A 24,280-nucleotide genomic window follows, 5' to 3' on the forward strand; every position below is an offset into this window, starting at 1 on the left:
GTGGAGAAGTTGATAATATGATAACAGGATTAAGAGGGAATTACCTCTTCTTTGCGTGACAGTGCATGTTCGGTGGCAGCAGACAGCAAGATTAAACCAACTGATATGGGAGAAACAAATTTCGTAAAAATCACAAACATCAGAGATTCCCAGCAAAAGAAGAGCCCCTCTGTGCAGCACGCATGCAGCCGCCTGCAGGGATTATCCGAGGGCGTCCCGGCATTTTAAAAAAGGCCAGACAGTTTGGGACAGATCCCATTATAGGAGCATCTGCTTGTTATACCATCCTGAGATTGGCTGCTTGTCAGCCACCAAGGTGAGAGCTAAAAGAGGAGGATCAGTCATCTTTGATTGTGATGTCGGGGAGGGAAAGAGGGCACCTAATGATTTAACCTCATTCAGAGAAGAGTGATGCCGTTGCCAGGATTTCTGAATCTGCCAACATGAGAAACTGAGCAATTAAGACCCTCGAGACAGCAGGAAAAGTCATGTTAATCCCTCATTTTTTGTGAGGATTTTCAGTTTGTGTGAACTCCTGCTGGTGATACCACCTCCCACACAGCCTCCCCCCCCCCCACTGCTTTGCCTGTGGAGACTTATCAGGATGCAGCAAGCATCTCCTGCAGGATTTCTGTCACTGGCAGGCAGCTCTCCTGTATCCTGACCCTCCTCACAATTTTCCGAGCTGCAGGCTGTCGCGGGGACAAAGACACAAATGCCAGCAGGAAATGAACACCTTCACTCTTTATTTCTTAATTAATTTGTCTTCTCGGCAGGTACAGCACAAAATCATGAAACCATTAGTGGGGAAAAGTCACGTTTCGCACATTAAACACAGTCAAGTCTTCAGCAGACAAAAGAGATTCTTTATGTGAAGTTTTAAGCGTGTGTGGCTACCAGCAGAGGCTTCTCGTGTGAACTAATAAAAAATGAATGTTCTCTCACTTTTGATGAGCAACACCGAATGTGTGCCTCCTCCGCTAAAAGAAATCATGAAAGAATTATAAGGCAAAACGACCACTCTCCTCCTCGGATGACCCACGGCGTGGACAGATGCGCCTCAGACTCAGCAGCAAACACCATTTTTGTTTCCAATATTCACAAAGTCATGCATCACAAAAAAAATAAATAAATAAAAAACTGCTACATGTGCACCAGTTGGGAGCACCAGATGTACCATAAAAAAAACGAGATGTCACCCAGAATTTTGAGCTGCTGGTTGATTGACAGTCTTGATTAAACTTAAACTGGCAGTGCAAGATATTTCCCATCAGTCCTTTTGTCATCTAACTACTGAAAGTGTAATTACGCTTTAACAGCATGAGCTGGAAAAAACACCAACATTGTGGCTCGCAGCGTTTCAAATGAATGGTTGACAGAGATAAGCAATATCTTGCTTGGTACCACATTCCTGCCCTTAAACGCTTTTTTCCCTTAATGCTGACTTATTTTAAAAGAAAGTGTTGGGTAAGGCAGCACTCCAGATTACATGATTAGAGGTAGCCCCCTGATGACGCTTAATCTGATTTTCCAAGAGCTACTTGTGATTAAAAATGAATGTTCACACTCTATTTGGTGATGAAAAATACATTATTTTGCCTCTGTTCGCTCGAGCATATAAATGCTTCTGAAAGTAAATTTGCTACTGAGAAGAAATCCTCCCAAGACAAATTTCAAAAATGATAGTTACATTTTATTTATGCATCAATAACTAAATAGGCAGGCCTCTAAGCCTGAACGGATTGAGACAGTCAGATGAAAGTAAATAAGTTTAACATGAAAGAATGAAAAGAAAAGTCAACAAAAATTAAAAAACATGACATATCAAGAGGAATAGTACGTTTTCTTTTATATCACCTCTACATACTTGCGATATTGTGCTTCAGTAAGATTTTTTCAACTAGAACAGATACAGAAAATTCCTAACAGCCCTACAGAACCGCAAGTAATTCATGAATAAAAAGTTCAGAAAAGAACCAAAAGAAAAAAAATATTCTTTTTTTTCTTTTTTAAAAATCACCTCTCATTGAGGTCAATATAAGCATAAATGAAGATGAGCAAAGATTCTTCAACTCATCTGGCACATGTGAAGAAGTTAACATAAAAACTGAGAGTTGCACAATTAAACACTCGTCTGGTTGGGCATTATGTTTGACACCCTACACACACACACACACGCACACACACACACACACACACACACACACACACGCACACACACACACACAAGCAAAAACACATAAATATAAGAGACGCATCATCTTCCTTTTACCTGCTTATCACTGAGGCAGACCTGGTAATTACAATGTAAATGTATATTTATATATTTATATATGTTTATTATACAAAGACATAAAAATCAACTGTAGAAATGAAAAGAAAGAAAAAATAAACATGCACTGGACAAATACAAGCATGCATTACCATGATGATGATGAGACCTGAAATTTTCACCAGTACATTTTTCGAATGGTAGATGTTGCACCTGTGCTGCTGCCGCGTTTCCCACCCATTCCCCATCAGGCATGGACAGAGATACATTCTCAAACCTTTCCTTGTGTTGCTACATGTACAGTGGAGTAAGCATCATGAGGATCGTCACAGAAGCAGGTTGGGGAGGGGGGATAGTGTTGTTGCTGTGTCACATAAAGGCATGGAGGCTCTTTTCTGTTTGCGGTGAAATTACTGTACATTTTCCAGTAACAATGGATGCTTTTTCTTTTCTTTTTTTTCTTTTATTCCTGTAAGAGAGTTTGTTGTTGTTGTTGTTGGCAAACCTTCTCCGCCAGTATCTGTTGTGGCAGTATTCCAGAGGAAAAACACAAAAGAGTTTGGACCGCTGCATGAAATGTTTCTCTAAAGATCAAAATATACTTCTTAATATTCAGGGCTCTCTCTTTACTTGGCCATTGGATGGAAATCCTTTATCGTGTTTGATTGATTTATTATTTTTTTCCTCAGTTTCTATGTAAAAAATGCCTCTGTTTTTGTTCATCAGCATCAGCTCTTCACTGTCTGTGCGTCAGAAAGTTTGTTGCTGTACGGTCGGCTTTGGTTGCATAACACGCACGGTGATGCTTTACTGAGGTCTGCTCAGCAGGTGAAGTCTTCAAAGTTGCCCTGGCCCGGATGGTGAGGTAGCATGTTCCCGGGATATGTAGACGGCGTACGCAGGTTGTCACAAGGAGCCTGAAGAGAAAAAGACAGAGAAATTGGAATGGCAGCGAGAATGAAGCAGAGATGATTGGCTTTGAAGGAAAGGGAACACGAATGTGCAGACGGGTGAGAAAATCTTGAAAGCCTTTTTGGAAAAAAAAATTAAAAGAGCAACAGGTTGGGTCGGGAGCGGCGAGATAATAGATTCCCGAGCAATACTTGGAAAAATAATGAAGGTGGATGGAGAGGGAGGACTACTAAGTGAGGCAGGAGCAGAGGAGGAGCGCCTTTCCACTTTCCTCTGCCTGCGCTCTGACTCACAATTAAAGTGAGCTGGTTTCATTTACACTTGGATATAAGTAAGCTGTCACAGCGTCTGAGGCTTTAATTCTGGCCTGTCCCTGCTGGTACTGTCCTGCTGCTTTGATTAAACCCAAGCCTCCTCTCCTGCGACTCCCTCTCAGTCTTCCCCTCTCATCCCAATTGCTTTTCTTTTCTTTGCGCCGCTCTCTTTTAGCCTCTTTCAATCGCTTTTCCTCTATCTCACTCGCTCTCTCTCGCCAACACCACCCTGACTGCCGGCAATTGAGGCCAGCAGAGACAAAGAAGAAAGGAGCTAGCTCCTGTCAAAGCAATGCAGTCTGACACAGTCAAAGTACTCGGCAGCAGCCCATACTGACATGGTGTTTCACATCATCCAGGCTCAGCACAGCTCCCCGATCATTGCTGCTGCGGCCTTTGTGTTTCTTCTTCATGCATCTGCACAGCTTGTACTTGATCACCTAAAAAAACAAAAACAACAACAAAAAAAACAACAACCAAAAATAGAGTTACTTTTTCTCCTCTTGCTTCTGGAAATCATCCAAATATTTTCCTGTTTTTATAACTAAAGCTCACGCTTGGATCAGGTGAGCTTGAATGATTGCATGTGTCTATAAATATGCCTTCCCCGCGGTAAAAAAACCAGCTTCTTTTTCTTGTTTATCTCAAACTTTCATTTCACTAATTACTAGAGCACATGTTTAGCGTCGGAGTTGATGGCAGGTGTTATTTTACCTCGTACAAGTAGTCAAACAGCTCGAGAACGGTGAGGATGCTGGCGCCTATGAAGAGACCCATCTGACCTCCGATATCGCCTGAAAAGAAAAGTGAGAAAGCCTTTAAACTAGATGGAAATCATTCCTCCGCATTCATGAGCTCCAGCTTTAATCTGTACGGCTGAAGGACAAGAGAGGCAACAGAAAACACAGATGTTCGCAAATCTGCAGTTGAAAAGCGAACAATAGATTAAATAGGTCGTTTTTACATCTACAGGGACCTGAACACCTATTATAAAAATGCATACATTGGCTCTGCCTTCATGCCAGATAAAAAGAGTCTGTCAGGCGGCACATTGCATGTTATCTTTTCCCAAGAAAACACTTGACAGCCATTTCCTTACCCAGAAGGCCTGCCAGTTCGTAGGCTTTCTTTTGTTCAATGGTTTCATAGTTCAGCGCCTCAAAGTAGATATCCAAAACCAGAATGTTATCACTGCAAACAGAAAGGGAAGAATGCAAGTGTTAAAGGCAGGCATTCAGTCGTCAACATGTTACACATGCTTCTCTCGGAGCGTCTACAAAGATGACGGTTGACTCCAATTTCTGCACAGACCAAAGCAGATGTGTCGTGCTGAGCGGATGACCTGCCACAGCGAACTAATTTTCCCTCAGTGGGCCTGATCATCGTGGTGTACAGAGGAAATGATTACAGCCGTTTGATTTCAACGGAAAGAAAATCAAAAGGGATTAGCTTAAGGGTCCAAGGCAAAACAGAAATATTTTTCTTCTTTGAGTTCTCTCTCCTTGGGGGAAGACAGACCCCAAAGACTTTTAGATCAAAACTGCTTTGAAGGTTTTAAAAATTCTTTAGTAGCTATCCCACTTTATTCAATCTGAGCAAAATAAAAAATGATTTTCTTTGAGAAGATCCAGTGAGGCCAAGAGCTGACTTTACATTGCAAAATTTAACAGACAGATGGTGATGTAGGTGCAAAACAACAAAAATTTATATTGAATTGTGCTGCCAAACTGCACTGATTTTACTAAGAGCACAAGCTCTATGAAAAGCACTGAACAACATGCCTGTAGTTGAAACTAGATATTTAACAACAGTTGTGTATATTTTTCTGACTGCGTAACATTAGATATAGCTGAAGTGTTCCTGTTTTAGTTCGATTACGGTTACAAAATGACTTCTGTTTGCCAAATTCCAAAAATGATGAAATATAGATTTTACAGCAATAGTTTGTTTTGCTTTAAAATCCCAGAATTTTCTTGAGTACAACAGAGGCTTTGTAGATTGTAGTTTTTGTAAAATGTCTGTCTTACAACGTGAGGAATTCACCATTAGTAATAACTGCAGAATATTCCATGTTTGGGTTGCTTTGGCTTTGCTTCACATCGGATTAGGAATGAGCCGTCTGTCTCTGGGATCTTTAAATCCAGTCAAATATCACTGGTTTGTGGCGAATTTAAAAAACATAATTTCAGTGTGAAGGCAAGCATGGCCCTCCACTCTATGGTATTTGGCAGATGGAGTTTACCCTGCAGCTTTCTAACACATCCTGTTACAATGATACTGCCACAGTTATTATATCTGCACTAGAATGTCTCCTGAAAATCTGAGAAATTTCCCTATGAATGTGGTAGGGCTCTGAATAGGATGCAGCACATCCCCCAAGCATGCAGCACAAATTTAAAGTTGTGGTCTGCCAGCTTATGTTGGCACTTGTAATCAAAAGAACACATGCATACAAAATCCAAATCTGAAGCGTGTTTTTTTTAACACTTTGAATGGGTCACACCACTCTGAAGCTGGTTAACTGTGTGTGTGTGTGTGTGTGTGTAGAGTATATTTATAGTATATACCACATCCAGCAGCTGCTTGCACTTATTCATTCTCATCTCCTTAACTAAATACAAACTCAAGGCTTCAGTTTAAATTTAACCTGGAGTCCAGACAGCTTCGCTCGGTCTCCCAGCAACCTGCCCATATGCGTGGAGAGTATTGTTCCACCAGTAGCACACTTTTCTTTATGTACAAAGTGTATGAACAAGATGCAACTTGTTTAATATCTTGTTTAATAATGTTGTTTATTTTTTGCATATCATTCACTGCTTGGCGAGACCTTTTTGTTGCAACAGGAGGACAGCAGCTCCCCTAGCGGCCAGGAGTGGATATGATGAGGTTGTAGTCTTGACATGAAGACAGGACTTTTTGAGTCAGAAGAGTGGGCTCCTACAATAGAGTCAGGTGATTCTCAGGAACTATTAAAAATAAAGCAAAGGACTCTGGGATATTCATGTAGCATGAAAGAGCTTTCCCTCAAAGATTATCCATGTTCCAGCTGACTTTTAATGTTGTCATGTGGTCTTACTGTGTGAAAGTATCTTAATACGTGAATTAATTTTTACTAACCATTATCTATTAATGGTTAGTTACTAGATAACTAACCATTTTTTTATATATCCACTTTAATGGATGTAAAAAAAAAAAAAAGCAGGATGTAAAAAAAGCATACTATTTTGCATTGTCTTTTTTTTCTTTGCAAAGTTTGGGCGCGTCTTTGCAGAATCCAATAAGTTCTTGTTCTTTACGGAGTCACAATGACTCGGTGCTGCAGTTTTCTAAAGATGTTTCAGAGATCTCGTTAAACTTTTTGAACTCCAAAATTAACTGCAATACGAGCCTCTCTGAATAGACAGACCTCTTTGGGACTACTTATGTAATACGATTAGAATGCGGTATTGTAATAGTTTAAATTAGACCACGTTTCAGCTAATCTTGATGCCATTAATTGAACTAAAACCTTTTAGCTTCTCTGCCATCCGGGTCAGAGTCCACTTGTTTTCCCCAGGGGTTGGATTGCACTCGTTCCTATTAAAACTATTTAATTAATGCTAAAGAAAATGCAGCCCTGTAAAAGAGCTGGAGCCAACTGCTGTGCTATTATGTAACAAAACATGTTTTTCCTCCATTAATTTAGGTTCAGCTTTTAAAGGTTTATTCACTACATTCACATTAATCCTAAAACTATAATTTTAACTAATTCCATGCTTTTGGATTTGACGTCTGGTAAATTTGAAACTTCCACATATGTCAAACTCTCACAAGCTCTAATAGCCTCTGTACCTCTGGAGTATAGGCAGCCTATCCCCAGTCGAATATCATCGAGGTTTTTGTTTTACTTCCGACAGTTCTTCTGGTATTTTCCGTCTATTTCCCTCTGGTCTGTAGGTCTCCTGTGTGCGGTGTCACCCTGATGTAAAAGCGATGCTTCCTCACTGACAGCGAGTAACCTGAACCACGTCTGATCAGAGCTGCTGTCAAACAGCGGACCGAAGCTTTCGCCTAGCTGAGCCTCCTTCTCTGTGAGGTTCCCGACAGTCAAACTTCACACTCTTCAGTTTCACACCACGAAGCACAGAGCAGGCTGGATATCAAAAACCCTTCCACAAATGTTCATTTCTTGGGAATGTGGCCACTTGTTAAATAAACCGTGCTCTGGGAATGGAGAAACTTTCTCTTTCTGGTTGCACTCTGGCTACATGTGCTACAGTAATTATCTAACCCTCAACAGCCTGGAGTGATGAATAAAATATTCAGCTATGACTGTACGCTCTTCTCATTTTCTTGAACTTTCTTTTAATCTTTTTAGTGTATTCTATATGAAAATAAAACACTCTGTACTTGACTGACTAATCATCTTAAATTCTCACTTGGAGCTCTTTATAATACTTCAAAAGATAAAAGAAAAATTTTAAAACTTTAAAATGTCAACCTAAGTAAGTAATCTAAGGGAATCATCAACCTCAAAAGAAACATATTCTGCCATACAGAAAAATAAAATTAACATCCACCCATTTTGTTGAGAGACTGTGCAAAAGTAACACCTTTTACATAATTAAAACAAATTATACATTGTGTTGTCCTAATATTTTATGCTGTGCTTTTCTTTCTCCAAACATCAGTTTGCATTATTTTGCTGTTGTGAATCCCCAAAACAATTTTCTACCGCTGCTTGTTCTGTGTAATCTTTATTAAACTGCAGATACGGAGCTCCTTTGGGACAGAAGTGGATTGCTGTTTGTTGATATCCAATATGCACACCTTTGTTGCTCAATAATGTCTTGATGTCGGAATCACAAATGTTATCATTTTTCAATGGGTGAGCTCTCTTGAGTTGCAGGTAATTGTTTTGAGACTCACTAACAGTTCACAGAACAAATTCAGTGGAAGACCCGAAATGATTGTTTTTGGGTAGTTAACTTTTGGGAGGGTTGCAGCATCCTTCTTTATCTTTCAGTTCTTCACAATTTGTTTTGTGGTCGAATCTTTTCAGAGAATATTGTGTATAACTATCCAGCTGGGTGAGCATCCAAAGTTAGGCTTACGTCTTTACATTTTGATACATTTTACATTGTTGAATGAAAATTGATTTATTTGTTGAGCACTTAACAATAACTGAGGTAAATAATTGTAAAAATCAAACAAAAAGAAAAAACCCCACAAAAATTAAAAATAGAAATAAGAAAAAATGCCACTATGCCACATGGTATAAAAAGCCTGTCTAAAAATTAAAAGAAAGTTTATTTAATTATCTCAGGAATCTTCCATGTACATAAAAAAGTTCAAATAAACAAAATGGTGCAAGGCGATTATGAGCTTTAAAAACAATGTCACAACCTGGTTCAGTGATTGTGACAAAAAAGGAAAAGGACATGAGGATACATTATTTGCATGTTTATTTTAATGGATAGAATCAATCCTGTGAAAAACAAACAAGACTAAACAAAACTGAAGTGAGTCTGCAAACCAAACCCAGGAGGTCAAGTGAGGTGAGAGAAAGGTCCAATCTTCCCTCTGTGCAACAAAAGCACCTCAGTCTTTTATAGAGGGACGAAGAAGAAACTCAGTTGTTTTCAATCAGCGTAACTGCTGCATTGTAACATTTTAAAATCAATTCTAAAATGGAAAGAAAGCCAATGAAAAGAGGATAAAACTGGGCTGATGTTCACATCTAGAGGTGTTGGTTAAAAGACAGGCAGCCGCGTTTTAGACAAGTTGAAGTCGTCTTAAGGAAGACAGAGGGACATCATGTAGAGTCCAGAACTAATTAATATTTACACTCCTGATCAAAGATTAATCTAAGGATTTTAACAGTTTTATTAAAGGTAGAGAGCTGATGTCAGCGGTGGGAACGTCACCAAATAAAATACATTCAATCTTATGATCAATTATTCTTATCTACTGTTTTGCAGCCATTATGCAGTCCAAAAATAGAGATAACCGCATTAGTCACACCTAGCTTAACTTAACTTACTAATATCCCTTATTATGCAAACATCTGCATAATGAGGGAAGGACAGTTTGTATAGCTATAACTTTACCTAGTGAACATATAAAGGGAAAAGTGAAGGGGACCAAGAATACAGCCTTGTGACACTCCATAAAAAGAGGATAAATTATTGATCATGACACAGAATGTTCTATCTGTCATGTATGAAGTGAGCCACCTCAGTACAGTGCCATGGATACCAACAAAGTGTTTTAAACGAATCGAAAGCTGCTGTAAGATCCAAGAGCACCAGAACGACAAGGCGCATGTACTTGTCAGCAGATGAAGCAATGTCTTTGTGTATAAGCTCCGAGATGGAAACAAATCTTTTGCAGTCAGATTAAAAGAGAATCAAAGTCTTAGCTACACAAAACTTCTGCCAAATAAAATATGAACTCACTGAAGGATGGTAATCACATGCACATGGCTGGAAGACATGGCTGAAAAATGTATCATATCAGTCAATACTGATAATCATTTATTACTTTTTTTTCGGTTTAAATATCTGAAATACTGCCACAGTGGTGACCTTTCCTGTTTCATAAGAGAAAACTCATTTTCTATTATCACTCCACTCTCTTATTTTTAAGCAGTTATGAGGCACGGTGGTGAAACACAAAACCGTTTCTGCACAAGTTACTCAACAGGTTGTTGCTAGGCAACCAATGAGCGAGTTCATTGATGCCACCCACCTTGCTTATTTGGCAAAAGCTTTTCCTCAAGCTGCATCCAGTGAATGTGCAGTTCTGAATGAGAGTTCACTTTAATCATTGAACAATCTACTGGACATATTTTCTACTGATATCGATCAAGGATCTATTGTGATTTATAGTGTTACAGATTTATTGCCCAACTCTTTATTCAACTTCACACCTTGAGTTGGTGGAACTGAAACACCTGAAGTAACACTAAGAGATGCAACACACTTTATGAAACTAGACATAACATCAAAACTTCTCAAAAGAGTCATTACATTGTGATATTGAATACTCCAGAGAAGTTAAATGCATTTTAAAACTCATCTAGGCTCAATTTTTAGCTGCTTCAAGTGAAGCAGCCTCTCAGACAGCAGGATAAAATTGCCCTGAACATAATCAAAATGATAATGAGGCAAACAGGATAAACATCACAGCAAATCAAAAAAAAAAAGTATGACATACGCAATGTACTGTTCCGTCTTGTTGAATTTCTTGGCGAGGTACTTGGCCGATGCCTTGCTGGGAATCTTCACAAAGGACAGCTCTTTGCCATATCGAGTCATGTTGCATGGGGTCTCACACACACAGTAATCATTGTCTTTCTCAACAAGGAAATCTAAGAAACCAAAAAAACACCAAACAAATGATGGCGACAGATGGAGAGAGAAGAGGAAGGCGAAACAGACAGAGATCCAAAAAGAGAAGACAGGGACTGATTAATTTATTGTCATTCCGGCGTGACAAACAAAATGCCAGCTGAGTGAGAGGCGTCAAAGTAGAGGCGACCTCTGAGACCTTCAAAAAAATATAAAAAAAATAGGACAGACACATGCTGACGGAGCAAGAGGGACAGCAGGGCAACGTGCGAGGTGATGCCATGAAAGAGTGAGAGATCGCAAGTCTGTAAGAAAACAAGCAGCAGACATGAAAGGCCTGAGAGGTTTTAGCTGGTGGCGAGGCAGAAAAGGAAAGCTTCAGTGGTACCATCATGCTGAAGGAACACTATTATCTGTTATCAGCTCTGAACAGTGGGATACACATATACACACATCGTGCTGGTTTATCTTCTTACCCAAGGCAGGATCTGCACACTCCTTGTACTGCTCCGGGGTGCAGTACGGGGCATCTCCTAAGGACAGACAGGGAAAAGAAAAAGCAGCAACAGTGTGAAGGAAAGAAGAAAAGCTTTTAGAAATGGGTTGAACATTTGCTTTGAGTCATTACTTTTATTTTCCACAACTGGATACTGTCATAAAATGGATCTCTCCTAACTGATACCATTTATCACTGCTTTAAAGTTTCTGTCAACATTGTTCCAATCTATGTCATTCTAGAAGTCCAGCCATTCATTTCAATCCATCAAAACAACACTGAATAAAGACCTGCCATGGTGCTGTGGACCAACAGGAAATTACTTCCCTGCTATTGGCAATAATTCATGGAGTTTTCCCTAAAAACTACACATTTGACAGGAAGATTGAAGGACGATCTGGACCAGAGCAAAAAACGGGGCGTGGAGGATTCTTATCTCGCTCCCTGTGGACTCAGGATATTCAAACACACATCAAGGCAGCATATGATCCTGGTGATCAGACAGGCAGATTGTCAGGTTGCTCTGTGACTGACAACAGAGATGTTAGAGGGGAGGCAGGTGTGTGAGTCTTAACAGAGTCCCAATCCAAATGTTTCCTCTGTGCCAGAGCCCCCTTTTCAATTTGCCATGTGAGATCTCACACTGTGATTAAATGTAAGAGGTAGACAGCAAACGCCAGCTTTAATCACTGGACAAACACAAAGGGAAAACGGTCGAGTTTTCCGATCCACTAGAGTGTGAAAGTATGTGATTTTCTAAGACCGCTGCCAGGAATGTGTTGGTTCCTCGAGTAAAACTGCCACCACCACTTCACAAGGACACTTTTACAATAAGTTTACAAACAACAGCCGCTAGGGCACTTTTCTGCTTGATAAATGCATTTGTAAGAAGCAGTGTGTGTGTGTGTGTGCATGTGTTTGTGTGCGTGTGTGTGTGTGTGAAAGATACCAGGCATGTGGACCATCCTGCAATTGCAGTTCTCGACCAGGTATCGCGTCTCGCAGTCAATTCTGCAGGCAGTGATGCTGTAACTGCTGAAGAAGTCGGAGTCCATCGCCGTGGACTTGCAGTCGCCCCACGGTGGGGGCAGGTACGTCAGCTGAAAGAGAGAGAGAAAATAAAAACCCTCTTTAGTCCCAAAGTGTTAAAAAAACCCTTCCCCCCTTGTGTGATGATAATGCAGTCATTTGACCTTGCACTTCCTGTCAGGAAGATGAGAAACTTGTTACTCAGTCTGTAGCAGAGGCCATTTCCCAACAGACAATGCACATTACACAGGTCATTTGCTGCATTAGACTCAGAGAATGAATCCCATTCTTACTTCATGGTGAATACATCTGTACAGAGATGGTTATTGTTGGAGCCGGTCTCCTACGCTCTCCTATTTCTAGTCTCCCTCTGGGCTTTCATCGTACTGCCCACTCTTCATAAGAAGCCCAATAGCACCAGCTGTGTAGTAGAAAGTGTCCGGCTGTAGGAGTTTCAGCGTTTTAGCGGAACAAAACCCCATGCACCCCGAGTTTAAAGCAACAAGTTTTATGCAATTCTTATGCAACATCGATAAATTACGCCCTCAGACTTCTGTCCATGTTTGGTGGTAATCTTGCACAAAAGTCTACTGTGAGTGATTTCACACTGCCCTGTGTGTTTTATGCTTGACCTCAAAGTGTAATTATCACTCTCATCGCAGGTGCATTCAACAGATGCATCTAATTTAACTGAAACCAGGTATTTACATACACTACAGCTATGTTTTTCCACAGTCTAACATTAAAATCACAATAAATAATTCCCATTTTGATCCATTAAGATGACCATGAATTAACTTATCATATTGATGATCATGTATTTGGATTTTGTTTTAAGTAACTGAAATCCTGCCAAGCTGATGGATGGAGTAACCTTATGAGTCACAGTTTTCACTCCATGCCAATGTTTTTTATCTTTAAGCAGTTATGAGGCATGGTGGCAAAACCTGAAACTGCTGCTGCATCAGTTACTCAACAGGTTGTTGCTAGGTAACCAAAGAGTGAGAGAGTGAGTTGATACCATCAACGTAGTTTAGCAGGCCATGAAAGTTTGAGCAGGTTATGTTTTTCCTCTGCCTACATCTCCCAGAATGCTGTGTGGTTCTGGATCAGAGTTCAGTGAATGTTCTATCACATGTATTATCTACTGATATTGATCACATGTCTATCACAATATTGTTATTGATTTATTGAAATTAAGTTGAGGTACAAACTGCTTTCTTAATTAACGTCATGGGAAAAAAAAGAAATCAGCGAAGACACCAGGAAGAGAATTCAGGAACTTCATAAGTACAATTTCTAGATGTCCGAAAGCATCACTTCGCGAACAGCTATATGTAAATGGAAAAAATAAAAACAGTATGGAAATGTCCTGCCATCATACTGCTTCAGAAAGCAGATGAGTTTTCCAAAGAGGATGGTGTTTTGGTGCAAAATGTGCATAGCAACCTCTGTTGCTAAGCTAAAGACTTACACGATGCTGGCTGATGATTAACCACAGCAATGGTGGCTGTAGACCAAATTTACCAGGAGGACCAAATGAGGTCATTGTTCTTTCATGGAATAACAGAATGAAACAAAACAAAACCCATGGCAATGTTTCATCGCCAAGTGAGCCAAAGAGCCGCTTGTGGCTCTGGAGCTGCAGGTAGCAGGGTCCTGCTGTCGAAAACTGTGACCCTATCTCAATACTACTGAAGCTAAAAGTGCAGCACTGTGAAGTAAACCTGTGAAGGTAAAACATGAAATTGGTCCAAGAGAGAAATTAGTTAAATTTTCTGTGCCAAACCACCCATGACCCACTGTGAAACAAGTTCATTAACATCAGGGGCTGAAAGGATGCTAGGTGGTGAATTAATCCAAAATAAAAACCCATAAATTATAAAGAAAATATGAAATTAGTCCAAAAACATAAAAATACAGATCTCAATTTCCAGATTCTGGCAACATAAAAATAATAATAAAAAAAATATATATATTATTTTGCTCTGATGAAAGTAAAATTGAAATGTTTGGCCATAATAACCATTGTTACATTTGGAGGAATAAACGGGGAAGCCTGCAAACCTGTTCTGGGCTGGCAGCATCATGCTGTGTGAACGGATTGCTGCAGGAGGGACTGGTGCACTTTGAAAAATAAATGACATCATGGTTATAGAACATTATGTGCACATTACTGAAGCAACTTCACCCCATACAAATGGTTCTTCCACATCCAGAATTGCATTTTGGATGTTTTTAATTTGAAGAAAGAAAGAAAAAAACTCATTATTCTGGCATTCAACAAATAGAAATAGTTCTGGTAATTCTAACTGCCCTAAAACAGAGATTTTAACCGAATACAAGCTACTATGCAATATACTTTTCATATTACAAAGTAAGTAGAAATGTAAGAATGCAACCCTCCGCCCAAAAAAACTCAACTCATTGATTTAGAAGTTGAAACCAAACCATTGAGTATTGTCTGATTTTGAATTGTGCCAGTATGTGCTCATATGGTTAACATGATTTCTAAACACACTTATAATATCTTATATCAAAATTAAACACTCAAGTTCTTCAGACTTGGCAGACAAGTGGTTGATTATAATCTGACTTTTCTATGACCGCTCACACAACATAAAGGGTGCTGCATAATGTGAACCTCTTTGGGATACATCAAAGCAGAAATGAAACCACCTCTGCTTCATACTTCAACATCAAACTCAACTTAAGAGCATGAGCTCAGAAATAGATCCTTTCAATCAGAGGATTCAACTTGGAGTCCCATTAGCCAGAAATCTAATAGTGAATGAATGTTCCTCCAAAAGAGCCACTGCAGAAGGAAAGGTTGAACCAGAAATGAACCAAAAATGAAGCTAAATTAATTATTTTAATGGCATTTGCTTATATGCATATTTTAGCTTTAACTGCAGCTTGGAAGGATGTTAGAAACAGTTAGAAAGACCTAACTGCTCAAACGTATAAGTTGGGAGGGAGGCACACATTTTTTACAGATGACAAACATCATTGTTCCATGAGGATAAGTCATCAATAATTGTAGAATAATTACAAAAACTGATTGATGAACTGAAAGTGCTGAAAAGACAAAGCTGAAACTGATCAATAAGGCGGAAAAAAGGCTCCAGGATGTAGTGGTGTTTCCCTTGTGATGACAATCTCTTTTATTCTCTATGAATTTGGACCACAATTAGGAATAAAATACAAAATAATTTTCTTTCAAAGAAAACATCAATCTAAAAGCTTTACGGGAGAATTTTATTTGATCAGCCACAGCTCCCAAAGATACTCATGGCACAAACACAAAATAAGTTTTTATCTAAAACCAAGTATGGTAATGGCAGCATTATGATCTGAGGTAATCTTTTCTTTGAATTGAAGTAACGTTTAATGAAGATGAACAAAATTATAAACAGCCCTGGAAGTCTGATAGTTTGACCCCAAATCTTCAAGTGTCTGTCAGAAAGGTTATTCTACAGAGATTTCATTTTTAAAGGAAAAAACAAACGTCTATGGCTTCATCGCAAGAAAACTGGTGTTTCAGAATGAGCCAATCGCAAACCAGAGACAGTCCAACATCTGCTAAACATATGAAGAAGGGCTGTGGACAGGAAATCCATACTCTAATAAATTTGGAGAGCTTGTGGATACGGAGTAGGCACATATCGCCAAGTTGAGATGTAGCATGTTGACAGATGGCCAACAAAGAATATTGATGGCTGTAATTAAATAAAAAAGGTTCAAAAACAGTGTGCACACTTATGTAATCACATTACATATATTTATTTTTGAAATATAGGTTTAAACCAATTAGATTTCATTCCTATTTGTTAGAAAAGTGATTTATGTTCACATTTCTTATGTCACAAATAATTTGAACAAGTCTATTGTAATTAAAAAACAAACAAACAATGATCTAAGAGAAGATATTCATATTTTTAAAACTAAACCAAACTCATTAGATTTTATTTATTTTCAATGAATACATTTATATTTGATTTAAATGTAATAAATATAAATTAATTGCACTCAGAAATACAGCATATTTATGTTCAACCTTGAATTTCATCTTTTCTTCTAACTTTTCTTTCCGATATACAATTTCTGCATTTTTTAATGTTTGGTTTAAGACAAAGATCAAAACATTGTGACATAAATAAAACATGTAGTCTATGAAAAGCCAAGGAATAATTACCCATAAGAAAAGTTTAGGAAAAATAGCAAGAAAGCAGCTGAATCCCCAGTAGTGGATAAACCAGGAAAGTACAAATACACAGATATGAATAAACATGAGATCATATTATTGACCACTGGAGAGATAAGAGCCCCAGACAGATAAATATCCAGTCTTTCTACTAGTGTGTAATAATAGAGTTCAAGAAACCGAAACAATTAAATTAATGTATAATGGCTGAGTAAAATAGCTGTAGCGTTAATTATGAATTTAAATATAGAAACATATACCTTCTTCTCCAAACTGAACCTCAGTGAGCTGCATGTTTACTCAAGTTATCACATTGCTGATGCAACCACAGTAAGCCTCCGTCATAGGAAAATATTTTTTTCAACATAAGAACATCAGCAGCTCTAATTTGCATTTAATCCAACTGAAAAAAATGCAAACCTTGATGCATTAAGTAAAAAAAGAGGGGTGTAATAATAAAAAAGGACCCTTGTGTGTGTCTCCGTTTCATTGGCTCAAAGTGTGCACCACTGAGTGCTCACACAGCAATAAATTAAAAGGCCACCATTGTGATTTAGGAACCTGTATTTTACAATTTGTACTAGAGTGCAGGAGGCAGCCATGGGTGCAGCGAACTGGATTTGGTTATTAATAACCCAGGGCGATGTTCAGCATGCGCATAAAGTATTCACACACATTACGATGCACTTTAAAAAAACACAGGTACCCACAGCTAAAGAGCTTCCCCAATGCAAAACACAGGAAACATAAGTGCTGCAAGGAACCTGATGATCAAGAAAAGATTCAAGATCACATGGACAGTACACATGGTGGAGAAAATAAATGGTTTAATAACAATAGTTCTGCCATTTTAAATGCTCCACGCATTTATAAACTGTCAACATCACTTCCACGGCGAGAACCATCAACCAGTGTTGCCCAAAGTGAGTCTGGCGTAGAAGATTTAAAGACATTTTAGAGTGCGGTTAGCCGTTTAACAACCAGAAGGAAGGAAACAAATCACGATAAGACGTTGACCTCAATTCTCCCTTCATTAACTGAGCGAGAGAGCAAATAAAAGGTAGAGAGGAGGAAGTCTGCATGAACCCACGGACAGGAAAAAGGGGAGGATGGAGATATGCTGGCGGAAGAGACGTTTGCAGGATTTCTGCTCTTTATGTTAAAAAGGGAGACAGATATTGCATTTTTTCTTTCTTTTTATGGGATCATGGTGAGTGACAGTTTGACCAGATGAAAAGTCAGTGGCAGCTTTGCACTACAGGATTGCTGAAGCAGAGTTGAATGAGTGTGGGGTAAACTGCATTAGATTAATGAAGAGTGAGCCTGCCAGGGAATAAATAAACAGAGGCAGGCTGAAGGGAAGGAGAATGTAGAGAATGATATTAAAGACAGAAATTGTATTAGCAGAATTGTAATGAATGTTGAAGAGCGGGAAAAAAAAAAAGTAATGGAGCCAATGAGAGATAAAAAGAGATGCATACTTTCCTGCAGAAGCGACATTGGCAGCATGCAAAATCCTGCTGCAGCCTGCTGACACAGGAATGCACTGACTAGTTGTGTGGACGTGGACGGACTGAGATTACCACCAAAATCCCCCTTTTCTCTCCTTCATTCATTATGCATGAATCTGTTGCATATTAGGGACCAGAGAGTAGGATTTGTCTGGCTGCAAACTGCCCATCGCACCCACAAAATTATTCACAGCTGAGAGGAATAACCCACATTTACTTCGTTTCACTGAACAAGACCAATTGTGACAAGCTGACTGGGCAAAGTCTGTGTTCTTTATTTATGCTAAAGCCCCATGTGGGTCTCTGTGAGAGGGTTGCACAAGAACCTGAAGTCTCTAAGGTGCACGCAAACATGAATAAGCCCTTCAACCTCATTATGGCACTGTTGGCTTAGAGGTTAAAACATGTTCAGCAGCCAAATAGCTTTATTTATCCCATCTCATATCAAAAGAGGATTAGAACAGACACTGTCGTCTGTTTGTATCAAATGTTTTTGTCCCTCTGTATGAAAATCAGGATTGCTTTTTAAACAAATGAATATGTACCCCAGAGTTTTGGTAGTAACTAGTTACATTTGCTTGAGTAACATTTTGGAAAAAGAGCATTTTTACTGCGCTGTACTTTTTAATTTTACTTGAGTGATTTGTTATGAAGTTTGGCTACTTGAGTAAAATTTCTGGATACTTTAGTCATTGTAAGTAACTTGACTGGAAGAAGAACAAGTTGAATCTGAACATCTTAAGCACTTTTAACTGCTTTGTTGCTGAATTGTGCAATACAAACTAACTTGAAGGATTAATTGATTGATTGGTGCTCTTACTTGGGTAAACTTTTTGATGCTCGACCCGGCTCTGGTGAACCACGTCTTTATGAAAGGGAAAACAACTTTGGTCCTTGGAAAAACTGGTAAGATGCCAGTTTTTTGGACCAACATTTTCAGGTTTCTGGCATCTTACCAGCTTTTTCTTTTTCAAGTTCCAAAAAGTCAAAGTATATTTTGCACAAATAACTTATTGTTCCATGTCTGGCATATTGTGTGAAAGTGTGGGGTAGTAATATTCTCAACAGGTTTGTAAAAGGAGAAAGTAAATACAACTTAAGAGATTAAAAAAAAATTAGATTCAGAGAGGTGATGAAGGAAAGATGCACTTCAATTAAATGTGTTAGTTTATGGAACAATCTAAATGTTTTTCTGTATTTAGAATAAATCTGAAAATCATTATGATATAGCAATATGGCATTGATTAAACTGGTGATTTTGTGTATTTGAAATATGTTTGTCATTCTCTGAGTTTAGCTAATTCTCCTGTATGTGAATTCAGGGGAAATATTATAAGTTTATGCTACTTTCTGCTCCTTTTCATTCATTATTTCTTTTAGTTTTTACATGAACTATTCATATTTACTATTGAGTGAATGAAATGAAAAATAAAATGAAGATATCTAATAAAACAGTGAGTAATAAATATGGTAAATATATAACAGCTAATATATAAATATATATTAGCTGAATTTCCAAGATCGAATCGGATATGAACTGTTTTTATTGTCAAACAGCTGAAGCATGTTTTCCAGCCAAAGAAACATTTCTTAAGCCGCAGAGCAAACAGAGCAGCTTGCAGGGCAGCAGAGAGCTGAGTAAATGCTGATGTCACGGGGTCTTCATGCTAGAAGAGGCTGCACCAGTGAGGCAGGGGGATATGAAGGAGCAGCGCTGGGGGAATGGGGTCACAGCTTTGAAAGCAAATATGTTGTGGAGATATTTCACAGTGGTGGAAAACAAATAGTGTTTTAGGTCTGGTTTGATCTGTGACCATGCTGCTACACATCATCCCCTACCAGCTAGCATTTCAAATCACTTTCAGAGCTTCATTTCTGAGGAAAGGGAAAAATGGAGAAAATGACTGGCTATACAATTTCAGTCGTATAACTCGCCATGCTTTTGTCCTTTCAGTGAAAACGCAGTGCTGGCCACGTTTATTGGCACCCCTGGTAGCCATGTCTTAAGAGAATTATAAAACAGATTCCTTTTTTACTACAGAAGCATAATTTCACACTGAAAATGGAGAAACCTTTAATTCAAGTGGGGGGAAAAAATCTCATATTACAGAAATCTATAGTTGTGCTGTGGCAGCATGTTGAAGTAGTTGGCTATATTAGTCCGGATTTGTCCTTTTTGGAGACTTTTTTTCATAATATTTTAGTTAAGGTGTTGCTTTTTTTGGACAATTATTCCCTCTGGTTTTGGGCATGGTGCAGCTGGAAGGATTTTTAGTCTTTAAGACAGTTCTTATGACACATAACTATGGCAACCATGTGGGTTTTTTTGTTTGTCACAATCATGAGCAACTTATTAGCTCATGATTGAGCTAATAAGTCACCAGGCCAGGAATCGAACCTGCGACGGCCGCGTTGAGGACTAAGGCCTCCATATGTGGGTTGTGCTTAACCGCTGCGCCACCACAGCACATCCTACATCCTCACTTTTGATTAAAAAGTGACATTTTACTTTAACAACGCCATACTCAGCACCAGTTTCAGCATCCGCCTGTTACAATGGATGGAGAAAACATTTATCTGGTTGAGTCCTATAGATACCTGTGAGTTCACCTTGACAACAAACTGGACTAATCTATTAACACACATGTGGCAAATAAGAACGAACTGAGGAAGCTCTTCCTTCTTAGGAACATCTTTCATTGTGTGCAGTCGGTTCTTCTGTATTTTTTATCAATTGGTTGTGGCCAGCGCTGCATTCACTGATGCTGCTTGTTGGAGCATCCGTGTGCGGGATCAGAAAGTGTATGTCGGTGATGGGTGGGGGAGCTGGTGGAGAAGAGGATCTGATGCAGGCCGTCCTCTGTAACCACACACACCCTCTGCAGGAGGCTCTGGGCGCTCAGAGAAGCAGTCGCACTAACGACTACAAGTTTCTGTGTTGGAGAACAAAGAGAAACTGGAGAGGCGCCATTAGGCTGAACAACACCTCCTGCTGACCATGTGCATTTGCAAATATCACAAGTATTATGAGTATGCCGGCTATTTTCTTTGGCTATGGTGTTCTATAGTTATTGTGCTTCCTTAAGGTTTAATTGATACTGTGAAATATGTTATTTTGTAATAAGTGGGAAGGTAGGCATCATTTGCATATTTTAAATAAACTACAAAATAAAAAAAATGTTTTTATGGAGCTGTATTTTTTTTATGTGTACGACTGTCTGTCTGTCTGCTGTCTGTCTGTCTGTCTGTCTGTCTGTCTGTCATTAAACTCACGATGCAGAAAAAAACAAAACCAAACAAAAAATGCAAAAGAAAAAAAACAAGACAAAACAAATACATAAATAGAAAAACAATATTTAGATTCCTGTCAATGGCAAGAACACAAAGTGTAGACTGAAAACAGTATACATGAATGCATAAGTTTATTATACTCTCACCATTTTATTCATACAGAATTATGAAAAGGGAAGTATTTCTCCTGTGTATTTTTCTAAAGCAAATCTCCACAAAAATCTGTTTCCTCGCCCCAAAGGTGGCGAGGAAACAGCCACCTGTTTCCTCGCCTCATCGTACGTTTTGTCTTCTAAAACGTACGATGACCTTCGTAATTTTAAGTGTGAAAAGGAAATGTTGTTTTAGTAATTCACAGCCTGTTGTTCCCTCTATATACATTTTTTTGTGTGTGAAATTGCATCATAGTGGATAAAGGAATTTACTAGAAGAATGTGTAAACAGATGTGTGGTTGTGTTCACTGCTGTTTTGAAGTTTCACAACCAGCTTAGACAACGCTACGGTAGCAGAAATTGTTCAAAAACAACACCTTGTCACGTGTTTGCACCAGAAAAGCTGCATCTTTTTTCCCTCTTAGAACCCCAATAGAGGTTATATAAGAACTTTGAAGAATAAGGAGGTCAGAACAATTATCGCCCTGCTTTATAAATCATCATGTACTCTGTTTACTCTATTTTTTTTTACACTTTTCTTTAAAAAAAAATGCAAGTCTACAAACCCACAAAAGCCACATATTTGGTTACAAAACAGGTTAAATGTTTATGGGAAAAAGTATATTTGTGACTTTAAGTATCAATTTAAGATGGAAAACATCAGAAACGAGCTACTGGCCAAACAAAAAAGGAGTGCCTGAAATGAAAAGCAAAGATTGAACAGAGAGTTAGATGGAGATTCGTACATGTTTGGAGCTGCTGCTCCACTGACAACAAACTGATCAACCCTGCCAGAGACACCTGGGCTGTGAAGGAATGTCACAACCCAAAGACACAAGCGCACTCAACGATGAAAGGATGGATTGGAGGCAGATGCATCATGGATAATACTCACAGCTGCACAGGATCTTATGATCTTGCATGCACAGATTTATACATGCATTATGTTTTAAGGCAAATAAGAAATATTTCAACTGTTCAGTCAGAGATTTTTATTTTGTACCTCTAAGCTGCTTAACGTTTTGCAGAAGTAGAACAGCACATGTAAAAAAAAAAAAAGGTAAAGAGCCTTCTGTTTGGCACAAAACTGATAAATGGATTATGCTGGACTGAGTTTGAGGTAGAGTCCGCAGGGACGAGAATTTGATATTTTTGAAGTTGGAAAAAGAACTGAGCTCAAACAGCTTTGATATCTTCTTTAATCATCTCTGCTCAAAGCAACACAACTACATAAAGCTTAAAGGTTTGTGAAGCATTTACGTATGAAGCAAAGGACTGGTAGACACGGGGGAACTCAGTGCAAAAAAATAAAAAACTAGAAAAAATTAAATTTTACTGTAATTTAGTAAACCTTTCACTTATGTGTATGTATGAAGTATTTTTATCATACATTTGATCTACCTGTGTTGTAAAAAGGGCAAAAAAGTAGGGATGCATCGATTTGAAAAAAATGAGCCAATGTCAATATCTGATATTAATATTGGTAATATTGCCAGATTACCAACATTTACTGATATTAAATCTGTGACCACAACTTAAAAATGCAGCTGGATTTTTTACACGAGCTGCTTGGTCACCTGCAGTCATGTCAGATTTGAAGTAGTTGATGGGAAATTTGTTCTTTTTACTGACTTGATTCTTTGTGAGTCACCAAAGTGAGTGGAGTTTTTGAGTCAGTTACCCAGTACAGCCCAGTACACACTGCACCCAAAACCAGTACAGGTCTGCAGCTTTTAATAGTCCAAAATTGTTGCCATTTTATTTTCATTTTTAGGTTAGATGTTTGCAAAAAGAAGCATTATCTAGTACATTAAAAAATAAGCACAAAGTATTGACAGGAAAACATATAAACAAACATTATTTGTTTTTTATCATCTCAGCCAAAGTTATAGCGTGATTGTGGAAGAGCAGCAGGTTGCAGACCCTGCACTATAATGTAAGTGTATTTAATATCATCTATAAAAGAAAACAAATAACTTTTTTCTCTTATCTCAGATTTTGTTTTACACTTTCTTTGCACACTGTAGCTTGCACGCAGTAATTCATTCTGTTTGCAGTGATGATTAATATCCTTACCTCCACAATAATACAACAGAACAAGCTAAAAATTTATTACCACAGTGACTTGATGAATACATTTCTACTCTGGGTGCAGGAGCGGACGGCAAAGAGCAGGAAACAGACGGGTTCTACCCCCTGCAGAGAGCGCACTGTTGCTCAGAGAAAACCATTAACTCATCCTCAGCCATTCGTCTCATCCTTATTGGAGCTGAACTGAGCTGAATCGTTACCTCGCCGATCCGCCCCTGCCTGGGCTCAACCAAGTTGATCAGTCCCTGCTTGAGCTGCGCTTTGATAAGTTGGTTTCGTGAATGAATTTGGGTTACAGCTAAAGTGAACGAGTTAATGTAGATGACGAATCGTGTCTCGTGAGTCAGTAAAATGACTTAAGACTGGCTCAGACTCTGAGACAATTAAGGAATTTGTTAACAAGAAATGAAGGAAATAAGCTTGACTATGAAATCTCAACGGTCTGCAGACATTGTGCATACAGTCTGTGTGGCTCACAGAATACACAGATTACTTAGAACAGTGTTGTTCAACTTCTGGTTTGTAGACTGATGTAAACCACATTTTTTAAACATTTTGCTCCTTTATCTGTCTCATGTTTAGTTACAGACTTATGCAAAAGTGCTTTAACCAAAACCTCTGATAAACATTCAGATGAAGACAAAGATTCACATAGTTTTCTAATCACAGTAATTTT

The 24,280-nt window shown here is 38.6% G+C and overlaps 1 protein-coding gene across 1 annotated transcript in view; it reads right to left on the reverse strand.

Moving 5' to 3' along the window:
- Nucleotides 1–729: 729 nt before the first annotated feature.
- The window catches only part of asic1b (acid sensing ion channel subunit 1b), a 53,678-nt gene continuing 30,127 nt past the window's right edge, over nt 730–24,280 (reverse strand). Inside the window, exons 4-10 of the mRNA XM_015005665.2 lie at nt 12,275–12,425; nt 11,306–11,362; nt 10,696–10,849; nt 4,598–4,689; nt 4,213–4,292; nt 3,837–3,938; nt 730–3,189 (exon numbers count right to left, since the gene is read on the reverse strand). Of these exons, the coding sequence (XP_014861151.2) occupies nt 3,094–3,189; nt 3,837–3,938; nt 4,213–4,292; nt 4,598–4,689; nt 10,696–10,849; nt 11,306–11,362; nt 12,275–12,425 (732 nt within the window). The 3' untranslated portion in view covers nt 730–3,093. The remainder of the gene's footprint in view (nt 3,190–3,836; nt 3,939–4,212; nt 4,293–4,597; nt 4,690–10,695; nt 10,850–11,305; nt 11,363–12,274; nt 12,426–24,280) is intronic.

Source organism: Poecilia mexicana, unplaced genomic scaffold (assembly GCF_051168715.1).
Source record: "Poecilia mexicana isolate PSO_F unplaced genomic scaffold, ASM5116871v1 scaffold_5, whole genome shotgun sequence".
Classification (NCBI taxonomy): Eukaryota; Metazoa; Chordata; class Actinopteri; order Cyprinodontiformes; family Poeciliidae; genus Poecilia; species Poecilia mexicana.